At 42.6% G+C, this 12562-nt stretch overlaps 1 protein-coding gene across 5 annotated transcripts in view; it reads left to right on the top strand.

Annotated features, from left to right (window-relative positions):
* The window catches only part of DSCAM (DS cell adhesion molecule), a 579300-nt gene that overhangs the window by 426178 nt on the left and 140560 nt on the right, over positions 1-12562 (top strand). For all 5 annotated transcript variants that reach the window (XM_053310684.1, XM_053310683.1, XM_053310686.1 and 2 more), the window contains 2 exons: positions 1229-1299; positions 10188-10428. In XM_053310684.1, the coding sequence (XP_053166659.1) occupies positions 1229-1299; positions 10188-10428 (312 nt within the window). The remainder of the gene's footprint in view (positions 1-1228; positions 1300-10187; positions 10429-12562) is intronic.

Below are 12562 nucleotides of genomic sequence, written 5' to 3'. Positions count from 1 at the left end.
TTACTATTAATTCCCACTGAACCTTTTGCAGCAGAGCTTCATTGGGAATTAAATCCATTATATCAATTTGTTCTTATACAGGAATAACATTAACCCTAAGCAAGCCAAAGCATTTGAACTCATATAGTGTCATTTCCCAGATCTTATTGCATCCAAAAGCCTCTCCAGGCATTATGTAACTCTGTACATTACATAGAGACACAATGACAAGAGGAGCATGCCAGGAAGCCCTACCCAAACATGCACCTTAGCCACAGACTCCATTCTCCACAGACAAATGCTTTACCTGGAAAGGGATCCTCCATATAATCAGGGACATAGGCACTCCCAACAAAAACTGTATCTGTGGGGAGCAGGGTGGCAGGCTTAAGACTGTGTCAGTGTGAGGGGGCAGGGCTTAGCAGCATGCTATTGGTGTAACTGTGTGCAGCGTGTGTGGTTACATAGTGCCAGAAGAGGGAATGCATGCCCTCTCTTCACCCCTTAACATTCCTTTGAATACCTATTTTAAAATCCACACTCGTAGATACTGTGGGCTCTCACAATTCAAATCAATACCTAGATTACCACTGTATAGCCAAATCTTCAGCAGAGTTGGGGTTTGCATGGTTACTTTTGAAATGACAAACATACTTTGATAGCCTACTCTCTCTCTCTATCCATTCAGTCGTGTCCGAATCTCAGTCACTCTATGGATCACTGAACTCCATGCCATCCTATCTCAGAGAGCTTCCTTTAAGTTCACCATGGTCATCCCAGTGTCATTTTTTATAATATCCAGCCACTGAGTACAAGGCCGTCCCCGTCTCCTTCTCCCGGTGATCATTCCCAGCATAATCGTCTTTTTGAGTGAATCCAAAAATGATATGATAATCATTTCAAATGATATGAAATGATAGCCTACAAATAAATATAATGGGCAGCATCTAGCTTAGTCATGACAAGGCACCATCGAAATACATGAGTCATGACTAACTTAAATCACATTAATTTCAATGGGATTTGATCATGACTAACTTTATCTGGATGTTGCCCAGTATGCTCTGTGATTTATTACTCTAATACTGTAATTAGTTTGTATCTTTTCACCCTGGCAAAACTACAATTACAAACTACAACTACAAACTACATACAATGCATGCCAGGATTCGCAAAGATGATACGATATATTGTTTTCTATAGCAGAAGAGAATTTAGGATGTTGATATATCTTTTTATTTTTCACCAGCTCCTGATGGACCACCTCAAGAAGTTCAGCTTGAGCCCATATCTTCACAAAGCATTAGGGTAACATGGAAGGTAACTAAGTACTGTACAATGGGTTGGAAAAATAGCCTCTCAGAAGATTTTGGGAAGCATATATCACTGTGGTGTTGTTGAGGAGCACACATGGCTAGACAAATAAGAGATGCATAGTCAGATGCTTATGGCTAAATTTTCACAAATTACTTCACAACTGAGTGTAATTGCATGCTAAATTAAATTTGCATGCAATTATATGTGCCTAGGATTGTGCCCTTTTGGACATCTTATTACCAGAAATACAGCTTCAGTCTAGAAAAGAAGTACATAAATGACTGCAGTATAGGTTACTGTATATGTAGAGGGCTTCTGCAGCTATGGCTCGGATTGCTTTAGATGTTTAGATAAAAGATAATGGAGCTTTTCTCTCTCTGTGAGCCAAATTTTGATTAATACTTAGAAACATATTATAAGCATGAAAGATTTGATTTTGCCATATGCATGGCATATTTCATATAGTACTGCATCTGAGAATAAATGAATGGCAGATTATAGAAACATAGGAAGCTATTCCTATTTAGGTTCCTGTTTAGGGTAGTGAAATCCACAACAGATGGTGAGGAGCTCCAAAAGGATTTCTCCAAATTGGGGGAGTGGGCAACAAAATGGCAAATGCAATTCAGTGTTAGCAAGTGTAAAGTGATGTCCATTGGGACAATGTGCATATTGTCCCAATATGCACATATGCAAACCCCAGCTTCACATATACACTGATGGGGTCTGAGCTGTCAGTGACTGACCAGAAGAGGGATCTTGGGGTCATGGTGGACAGTTCGTTGAAAGTGTTGACTCAGTGTGTGGCAACTGTGAAAAAAGTCAGTTCCATGCTTGGAATCATTAGGAAGGGGATTGAAAATAAAACTGCTAATATTAAAATGCCCATATACAAAACTATGGTGCTCCATAGTACAGACCAGAACATAGTACAGTTCTGGTCACCGTACCAATGGAAGGACATTAGAGAACTGGTAAAGGTGCAGAAGAGGGTAACCAAAATGATTAGGGGCCTGGTGCACTTGCCTTACGAAGCAAAGCTACAACACCTGGGGCTTTTTAGTTTAGAAAAAAGATGACCTAGCCTAGGGGAGACAAGATAGAGGTCTATAAAATCATGCATGGTATGGAGAAGGTTGACAGAGAGAAATTCTTCTCCCTCTCTCAACACTAGAATCATGTGTCATCCCATTAAACTGATTGCCAAGAAATTTAGGACCGACAGAAGGAAATACAAGAAAATCTTGATATTCACGGATCCTGCATGCGTGGATTCACATTTCTTCAGTCGGGTAATGGACGCCTGACCTCAGTATCCGCAGTAAAAAATCTGGCGGGCATAGGGAGTTAAACTCATGTATCCATGGGTTGGGGATGGCTGGAAATTATCTTGGAGTTCATTTCCAGCTGCCATTTTGAGGGGAAGAGATATTTTGTGGCTCGTTTTACAAAAAGAAAGAGGAAAAATGTGGTTTGGGGCCAATTTTTGACTCTTGGGAGGCACTACAGTACTGCTGGGGACCCATGGAGTATGTTAGGGCACTTCTTACTGTGCTTTCACCCATGTTTTTGTCTATTTGGGGGCCTTTTCCCCCTTAAAATCTAACCCCTGCAATGTCATTGCCCCAATTACTCTGCATTCACAGTTTCAGTATCCGCAGCACTAGCTGGGCACAGAACCGAAGTTTCCCTGTACTTTTTCACACAATGCATATGGAATTCTCTGCCACAAGATGTGGTGACAGCCAATAGCCTGGATGGTTTTAAGAAGGGTTTAGATATATTCGTGGAGGACAGGTCAGTCAGTGGCTACTAGTTTGAGAACTGTAGGCCACCGCTCAGAGGCAAGATGCCTCTAAATACCAGTTGCAGGGGAGCAACAGCAGGAGAGAGGATATGCCCTCAGCTCTTGCCTGTGGGCTTCTCAGAGGTATCTGTTTGGCCACTGTGTGAAACAGGATGCTGGACTAGATGGGCCTTGGGCCTGATCCAGCAGGGTTTTTCTTATGTTCCTACGTTCTGAGTTGCCTTATACTGAGTCAGACTATTGGTCCATCTAGTTCATTATTCTCTATACAGACTGGTAGCGGCTTCTCCAAGGTTGCAGGCAGGAGTCTCTCTCAGCCCTCTCTTGGAGATGTCAGGGAGAGAACTTGGAACCTTCTGGATGCGTGTATGCAGATGCTCTTTCCCAGACTGGCCCCATCCTCTAAGGGGAATATCTTACAGTGTTCACACGTGTAGTCTCCCAAGGGGACAATTCATGTTTGCTACCACAAGACCAGCTCTCTTTCAGAAAATTATATAGTTCTGAAATCAACAGTTTAAAAACAGTAAAAGCCTTGTGTGCATCTCTTATAAAGCTGCAGAATTTAGGGAATTTTTGAAGGCATAGAAATATTTTAAAAGCCCTACATTTTAACTTCTTTATATTTCAAGGAGGAAAGGTAAATTTTAGGAAAAATTAAAGTATGGGATCATCCAACATTAGTACACCACTGTATAAACTATAGTTAACCTTCAAATTGAGTGAGATTCATCGAGTCCAACTAGTGTTGGGCCACCCTGTACAATCAGCTGCGTTTGAAAACAAATTTACAACACATATCCAATGTTTACTCAGAAATAAGTCCCATTGTGCTTGATGAGGCTCATTCCAAGACAAAGGTGCATAGGATTGCAGCTTTAATTTTACAAATGTTCCACTTACAGCTAATGAGCACTTTGGATACTATTTACGTCTGAATAAACTTGCATAGCTAAATGTAAAGTATGGATCATTGTGGTCTATCCTTTGAAGAGGGGTAGAAGTATTCCTTCTGAGTCAGGAAACATATCTTCTTTTTTGCTCAAGTGAACTGCACTCCAGGTACAGTTGTATATATTTAAGTCACATTGAGACAACTCTGACTCTATGATTGATTAAATCCATAGTCTCTAAACAAATTCCATTTCCAGAACAAAGGTCATCAGAAGAAGGCTGGCATCCATAAAAGCAATTGGACAACTCTGATTAAGATTCCAGAACCCTCCACTGCCTACAGCTATTGTACTAGGGTGGGTTACACACACACACAAACACACACACACACACACACACGGCTTAAATATTTAAATAAGATATTTGGCAATCCCTATTTTGTTTGACGAGCTAATGAAGCTTGTGGGAAGGGTGTGAGCAAGCTTTCATTCATTCATTCATTCATTCATTTATTTATTTATTTATTTATTTATTTATTTATTTATTTTATTAAAGTCCCATCAGCAGAGACTTAATAAAGAAGCCAATGCTTCACCTACTGTAATCCTCTTGCTACTGTATTTGTAGGTTCTTCTTCAGGCTGTCATTGTATTACGCAGGTAACGAGAGTATTATTTTAGATAGAGTGGAATCCGTTAATGATTTTGGGTGTCATGATTGAATAATTGTTTGGATCTGCTAGAAAAAGCATGATTATTTGATGCCTTGCCTGGTCTGTGCTGCAGAAAATAAAGTTTTGTATATTTGGCCTTCCTAGGGACATCTTGCAAATAAGGACACAAAATACAAATAGACAATCATCACAGCTGGCATATGTTAATTGAAATCAGTTTCTTCGTAGTAGCGTGATGTGTAACCAGCCTAACCATATCAAACATTGGTTTCTCATCATGTTCCAGAGAACCCTGCAGTTCTACAATAGGTTATCAGTAGTTCTACAGTGGGAAGATGGTAATTTGTGACTTGCCCACACAATTTTTTTTTTTTAAAAATAGGATATCTAGCTTCGTGGATTGTGGGAATGCTGTGGACATAATTTATCTTAAGTTCAGCAAAGCATCTGACAAACTTCCTCACTATATTTTAGTTAGCAAACAGGTCAAGTGTGGACTAGATAATGTGATCAGGTGCAGGTGGCTTCACAGCTGTTTGGAAATCCATTCTCAAAGAGTGCTCATTAGTGGCTCCTCATTAAACTAAAGGGAGATTTTGAGTGGAACATCACATGGCTCTGCACAGGCAGAAGCACACTTAGCCATAGACCATGGGGATTTGGTCCTTGGCCTCCTGTCTTCTGGGGGTAGGGCTCTAAATGTTCTGGGAGGCCTCCCCAGAGTCTCACTGCTGCCCCACGCTTGCTGGGCAAGTCAAATCTTTTTAAAAACATGTTTAAAGTGCCACACATGCATGCAGAGAGCCCCTAAATGGGCCCAAAATGGCCCGATCTGTTATTTGGGAGGCAGGCAGGCTTAGAGAAGGAACTCTTGCCGCCACCTCCCTCCTCCAAGTGCCTGCACACCCGCTGGCAGTTCCTGTCCCCGCTGCACAGCGGTGCTTTAAAAATGTTTTTAAAAATTGACTCCCCCCTCCAGCCCTCAAGCGGGGGGTGGAGCTCTGAAGCCCTTCAGATACGGGCTCCAAAATTACCTAGGTGCACCCCTGTGCACAGGGCCTGGTATATTTTTATCCATTACTTAGATGAAGGGATGGAGGAAATCCTTATCAAAACTATGGATTATATATAAAACTGGGAGGGATAGCTAACACCAGAGAAGACAGGAATAGTAATTCCTAGGGGTGTGCAATTCGGGTTTTCGGTGATTCGGTTCGGGACCCGAACCGAATCACCGCCGTTCTGTTCTGTGCTTGATTCTGGGCTACCCGAATCACCCCTGATTCGGTTCGGATTCAGATTAAATCCGAATCTGAATCCGAATCGATTCGGGTAAGAAAAACGGGTCCCAGGGGCAAAATAGTGGGGTGGGGTGGTAGGGCCCAATGGTTGGAAGCTACCACCCAAATTTCAGGGGAATTGGGCAAAGGGCTGATTTTTTGGGAATTTTTGAAGTTTTAGTGTCTTTGGGGCAGATCAGGGGCATAGCGTGGGATCTGGGCAAAAAGAGTGGGGTGGGGTGGTAGTGCCTAATGGGTGGAGGCTACCACCCCAATTTCAGAGTGACTGGGCAGAGGGCTGATTTTTGGGGAATTGTTGAAGTTTACATGTCTTTAAGGGTTTTCCCCATAGAGAAGCATTGAGGTGTCAGCAAATGTATAGCCTCACGCAGGGGGCAAAGGGGTGGCCTAGAGCAGTGTGGGGTTGGTGGTAGTGCCAGGTAGGGTCAAGGAAGCTACCTGAATTTTTTCAAAGGATTTGGGCAGAGGGCTGATTTTTGGGGAATTGTTAAAGTTTACGCGTCTTTAAGGTTTTTCCTCATAGGGTATACATGGAGCTTTCAGCAGCCCCATAACTGTACTTGGGGGGTGCTGGGGTGGCCCAGAGCAAGTGGTAGTGTAGTGCACATAGGGTGCCAACCACCCCCATGGGTTTCTAACTCATGGGGTACAGGGTTCTGTTGTTTCAGAGGTATTCTGAGTGTGGATTCTATGATAGCTAATGAGATTTTCAATGAAACACCATGTATCCACTCTAATTTGCTATCATAGAATCCACACTCAGAATTCACACTCAGACGTCATCCCGAATCACCCAAATTTTTTGGGCACAAATCAGGGGTGATTCGGCTTGGCCCCGAAAAATATCGGGGGACATCGGGGGTGATTCGGTTCGGACCCGAATCACCCGAAATTGCTCGTTTCAGGCACAGATCAATCTGTGCCCAAAATTTTTTGCACATCCCTAGTAATTCCTGTTGTTGTTATTACTACTACTACTATTAATATTATTATTATTACTACCACTTGCATTTCCTGCTTTTCAACAGAGAAAGTTACCAAATGGCATGAGAAGATGATTTTCTGTCTTAAAAGAGCTCACAATCTCAACACACACCAGCAGCAGCTACTGGAGAGATGCTAAGCTGTGCTGAACTGGAACATGGCTATCCCTCTGCTAAATATAAAAGAGCCACCACTTTCAGTGGGGCCTCTTCCTCAGTTTGCAGCGGTGTTCCTCTTTATTCTGTACTAGTCAGACCTTATCTGGAATACTGTGTCCAGTTCAGGGCACCACACACAAGAAGAATGTAGTCACATTAGAATGGGTTTAGTGGGAGGACATGAAAGCACTTTTCAAATTCTTTAAGGGCTGTCATATGGCAGAGAGCAAAGACTTAGGGCCCGTTCGGACACAGCATGAAACCTTGGGTAGATGAACCTGTGGGTTAATCCACAAAGCCAGGAATCATCCCACAGACAATGGTTCAATGATGGTTTTGCAACCCCTGGCTTCCAGGCAGAGGAATCCCTCCCTCTTCCTGGTCCACCAAGGCTGCATCCCAGCAAGCTCTGGATACCAGTAAAGTGACAACCATTGGCCAAGATCCTTTTCAGCATTGATCACCTGCCCTCAGTAGGGAACAAACATTTTAACCCTTTCCTCACACCACTTTCACCACTGACCTTGCAAGAACCCTGCAGCCATACAGTCTTGCACAGACACAATTACTGGTACCGGGGGATGGAGATGGGCACTAATTTTCTGTTACTTCTGGAAGGGGAAATGATGATTTCCTGGGAGGGAGTATGGATATAAGGGCAGGTAAAGGATCCTGGGTTTGGTCCACTGTGTCAAAGGATGCTCTTGACTCATAGACCCAGGCCAAGCAGGCTGACTTGTAGATCCAGGTCAAATAGTCCAGGAAGCCCCAACACACTTGTGCCCCCTGTTGGCTTGCCAGCTGGGGATTAACCTTCTCATGAGAAGGCCAGTCCACCAGAGAAAAACAGAGGCACTATGTGCTTCAGTGCTCCATTGAGCTGCACTCTCATGAGTACCCCATTTCTGGGGTACTCTTCCCAGGGACTTGCACAGATGTAGCAACTGGGCTGGGCTGCAACAGCCCTCCAGCCTGCATGCGTCCTTATTCTCTGTTGCCCCAGAGGGCAGGACTCGATCTAATGGGCTAACAGGAGGATAGATTTTGGTTGAACATTATGTGAAACTTCTTAAGAGAAAGAGCAGTTTGACAACAGAACCAATTAATTACCTAGTGAGATAATGGGCTTTTCTCATATTCTAAACAAAGTTTTTTATATTTCAATATTTTTGGCCCATATGATGAGTAAAATTACCCAAAATAGTCCCATTGAAATTATGAGGATGAATTAGGCATTGCCTAACTTATCCTTTTAATTTCAGTCGGACTACTGTGGGTAATTTTATCCATCATATCACTAAATTATGGCAGTGCTGCTTATTCACTGTGTGTATATGTAAGTTGTTGTGTGAAAATTTTACTTCTATATGTTTACAGCACATTATCACCTGCCAATTCACCTATATTTTCTTCACCATGCACATAATTGCATTCTGTAGTTTAACACAAGTTTAGTAGGAGAATGTATCTCAGTCATTTCTCAGTGCATCTATGTCAAGTTTGGATGGATGGTGATACGTATTGTGCAATCACTCCATGCCAACTTTCAGGCAGCTTGGGAAGATATTTTGGATTTTATGGCTGATAGAATTAGTCAGGGCTTATAATGATGGGGAATGCCATTTTTGTACCTCACCTTATACAGGTGCTATCATGCTTGTGTAATTATTCTCTATGGTTTTATAAAGCTTTAGATTGCTAGGGAAGAATGCCTGGGTGAGAATGAGTGTATTATGGATAGATTCCCCCCTCTCTGCCCTCATGGTATGTTCATCCGCTCACACCTTAAGCTTTCAAATATGCATGCACATAATCTCTTAGTCACAACATTATCCCCTTTCCTTTCCTTCCCTTCCCTTCCCTTCAAATACACACCACAATTTCATAACCACCATTACTGGCAGTACAATATGCTTATCTCCAAATCCTGCTCCCAAGCCCTTTGCTTTTCTTGCTGCTCTGGCAACAGTGACAGCTGCTGCTGCTTCTGCCTCTTTAGCAGCAACGAGGAGGTAGATCTCTACAATATCTCTCTGCCCCTCTGCTCTCTCCATTGGGGCTTGAAAGCCTGCTACTGCATTCCTGGCACCTGTGATACTGCTGCAGCAGTATTTCAAAAACCAGAAGGGAAGGCGAGGGGGAGAAAGACCTCCCATCTAGCTGTTACCAGCCTCAGATCGTGGGAGAAGGGATTATAATTTGAGCCAGAGAAGAACTGAGTGGGGGGAACAGCCTCATTCAGAATTCCAGCCCACTCCATGAGCATGCCTAATTCTTATTCTGAACCAGGTCATTACAACATTAGGGTGACGCCTTCAAATTTGGGGCACTGGAAATGGATAACACTATTTAGAAATGTGATACTCAGGGATACTGTGTGCTCTCTACTCCACCTTCCACACACACAAGCAACCCATAAAGCTATATATACATTATCCTTTCTGTATCAAGCGCCCTCATACTATGAATCTGCTTTAAGTGTACCAACTGCCAGGCAAATCTTTTAACCTGTGCAGGTCTGCACAGATAGCTTCTGCTCCTGGATTCTATATGGCCTGCATAATGAAAGTGCTGCAAAGCCATTTTGAGAACATTTAAACTATGGAAGGAGAAAGGGCTTAATGATGAGGGAAGCTGCCCATCACTGCTACAATGTATGAGCTACCACCTTGTGCCATTTGCATACTTTTTACCAAGAACGGAAATTAAGTACAATCCTATAACTGTCAGCAGGAAAACGGAAATCTTGGGACTGGACCTTAAATTATTATAGTCACCACTGATGGTCACTTTTTTCAAGGAGTTTTACTAGAGTGATTGAGGCTATTTTTACAGGACAAAAAAAGAAAAAAAAGAAATCCTAGTTCTAATGTGTTGCCAAGCATGTGGTGTTAGGCTTTTCATTATACCTATATTTGAATTCCTTTTTAAAGTCATTATAATCATGAACCTAGAGCCAACCAGTACTTGAGTTTAGGTAGTATAGGCCCTTGGGAACAGAGACCAAGCCCCATCTGACACTTAAAGTGATGCCATTATATTATGTTTAAAGTGTGCTTTCATGTCTTCTTTAGGCTCCAAAGAAACATTTGCAAAATGGGATTATTCGTGGATACCAGATTGGTTATCGTGAATACAGTGCAGGGGGCAATTTCCAGTTCAACATCATCAGTATTGATACCACCGGGGACAGTGAAGTTTACACTTTAGATAACCTGAAAAAATTCACCCAGTATGGCATGGTGGTGCAAGCATGTAATCGAGCTGGAATAGGACCATCTTCTCAGGAAATTATCACCACTACACTGGAGGATGGTAGGTAGTAAGCTTGAAAATTGTTTATTTGCATCAGGTTGAGATTGTATGGGATCTGCTTTTGATGATTTTAACTTCAAGTCTGTGCATTATTACTTGACCTGAGCTGTAGGAAAAGGGTATGATTTTTTAAAAAGGAAGGTTTTGTTACCTTGGGGAGTGGCATGTTCCTTTAAAGAAACCTGCCATCTTCAAGGAACATATTATAGGCTCATTCACGCAATGGTTATTAGGGTAGGACAAATGCCCTTTCCTACTTTGGGAGCTCTGCAGGCTCCCATTTTATGACCATGTGCTCTTAAAAAGCCAGGATCTGCTCTTCCGAGAGAGAGAAGCTGAGTTGGAGGGCACCGACCTTACCCAGCACTTTAGTGAGATAGGAGGAAATGCCCTCTGTCCCAGCTGTTCTGCCCCAGACAATCACGTCCTCCCCCTCCAACCTTGCTTTTTAAGAGCACATGATCACAAAAATTGGAGCCTGAAAAACTCAACTAGGGTAGTGCATTTGTCCTAGCCTAATAATCATAATGTGAATGGGCCTCATATTCATCTACAGGTGAAACTCGGAAAATTAGAATATTGTGCAAAAGTCCATTAATTTCAGTAATGCAAATTAAAAGGTGAAACTGATATGAGACAGACGCATTACATGCAAAGCGAGATAAGTCAAGCCTTAATTTGTTATAATTTGTGATGATCATGGCGTACAGCTCATGAAAACCCCAAATCCACAATCCCAGAAAATTAGAATATTACATGGAACCAAGAAGACAAGGATTGTAGAATAGAACAATATCGGACCTCCGAAAAGTATACAGTGTACTCTGCTTGATTGGCCAGCAAACTCGCCTGACCTGACCCCATAGAGAATCTATGGGGCATTGCCAAGAGAAGGATGAGAGACATGAGACCAAACAATGCAGAAGAGCTGAAGGCCGCTAATGAAGCATCCTGGTCTTCCATAACACCTCAGCAGTGCCACAGGCTGATAGCATCCATGCCACGCCGCATTGAGGCAGTAATTGCTGCAAAAGGGGCCCAAACCAAGTACTGAATACGTATGCATGCTTATACTTTTCAGAGGTCCGATATTGTTCTATTCTTCAATCCTTGTCTTCTTGGTTCCATGTAATATTCTAATTTTCTGGGATTGTGGATTTGGGGTTTTCATGAGCTGTACGCCATGATCATCACAATTATAACAAATTAAGGCTTGACTTATCTCGCTTTGCATGTAATGCGTCTGTCTCATATATCAGTTTCACCTTTTAATTTGCATTACTGAAATTCATGGACTTTTGCACGATATTCTAATTTTCCGAGTTTCACCTGTAAGTCCATCTTGGAAAGTCCATCATTCCAAGTCCATCTTGGAAAATGTGAGGTGCTTTGGGCAGAGCCAAAAATCTAAGCCTCTTCCTGCCTAGAGAAGCCCAGCCATCTGCCCACAAAATGCTCCCTAAGGGCACTACCCTAAATTTTTCTGTCTGTGGACCGTTAGCCCCATGACAAGCTATAAAGCAGTCGTACAGCCCTTAATGGTACTGGTTTACTCAATACAATATCAAATTTGTTTATTTATTTATTTATTTATTTATTTTTGCATTTTTATACCGCCTTTCGTTAATATATAGCCCCAAGGCGGTTTACAAAAGTTAAAAACATACAATAAAAACACAATAAAAACAACATGCTAGGAGTATAAAAACATATAAAAACAGGCATAAAACAATACAACAAATAAAAAACACACAGAAGCAGCAGTAAAAATGATTATGTAAAAGCCTGGGTAAAAAGCCAAGTCTTTACAAGCTTTCTAAAAGCCATGATGGAGTCCGAGGAACGAATGGCCACTGGGAGAGCATTCCAGAGTCTGGGGGCAGCAACAGAGAAGGCCCTGTCCCGAGTGCACGACAGCCGGGCCTCTCTCATTGTCGGCACCCAGAGCAGGGCCCCCTCAGATGTCCTCGTCAAGCGGGCAGCAACCCTTGGGAGTAGGCGGTCCCTCAAATACCCCGGGCCCAAACCGTTTAGGGCTTTAAAGGTCAAAACCAGCACCTTGAATTGGACCCGGAAACGAACCGGTAACCAGTGCAGCTCTTTCAAAATGGGGATGATATGTTCCCAATGGGCA

The sequence above is a fragment of the Hemicordylus capensis genome, chromosome 3 (genome assembly GCF_027244095.1).
Source record: "Hemicordylus capensis ecotype Gifberg chromosome 3, rHemCap1.1.pri, whole genome shotgun sequence".
In the NCBI taxonomy this organism is placed as follows: Eukaryota; Metazoa; Chordata; class Lepidosauria; order Squamata; family Cordylidae; genus Hemicordylus; species Hemicordylus capensis.
Note: the sequence above shows the minus strand (reverse complement) of the source record. Positions and strands in the feature narration are given on the sequence as shown.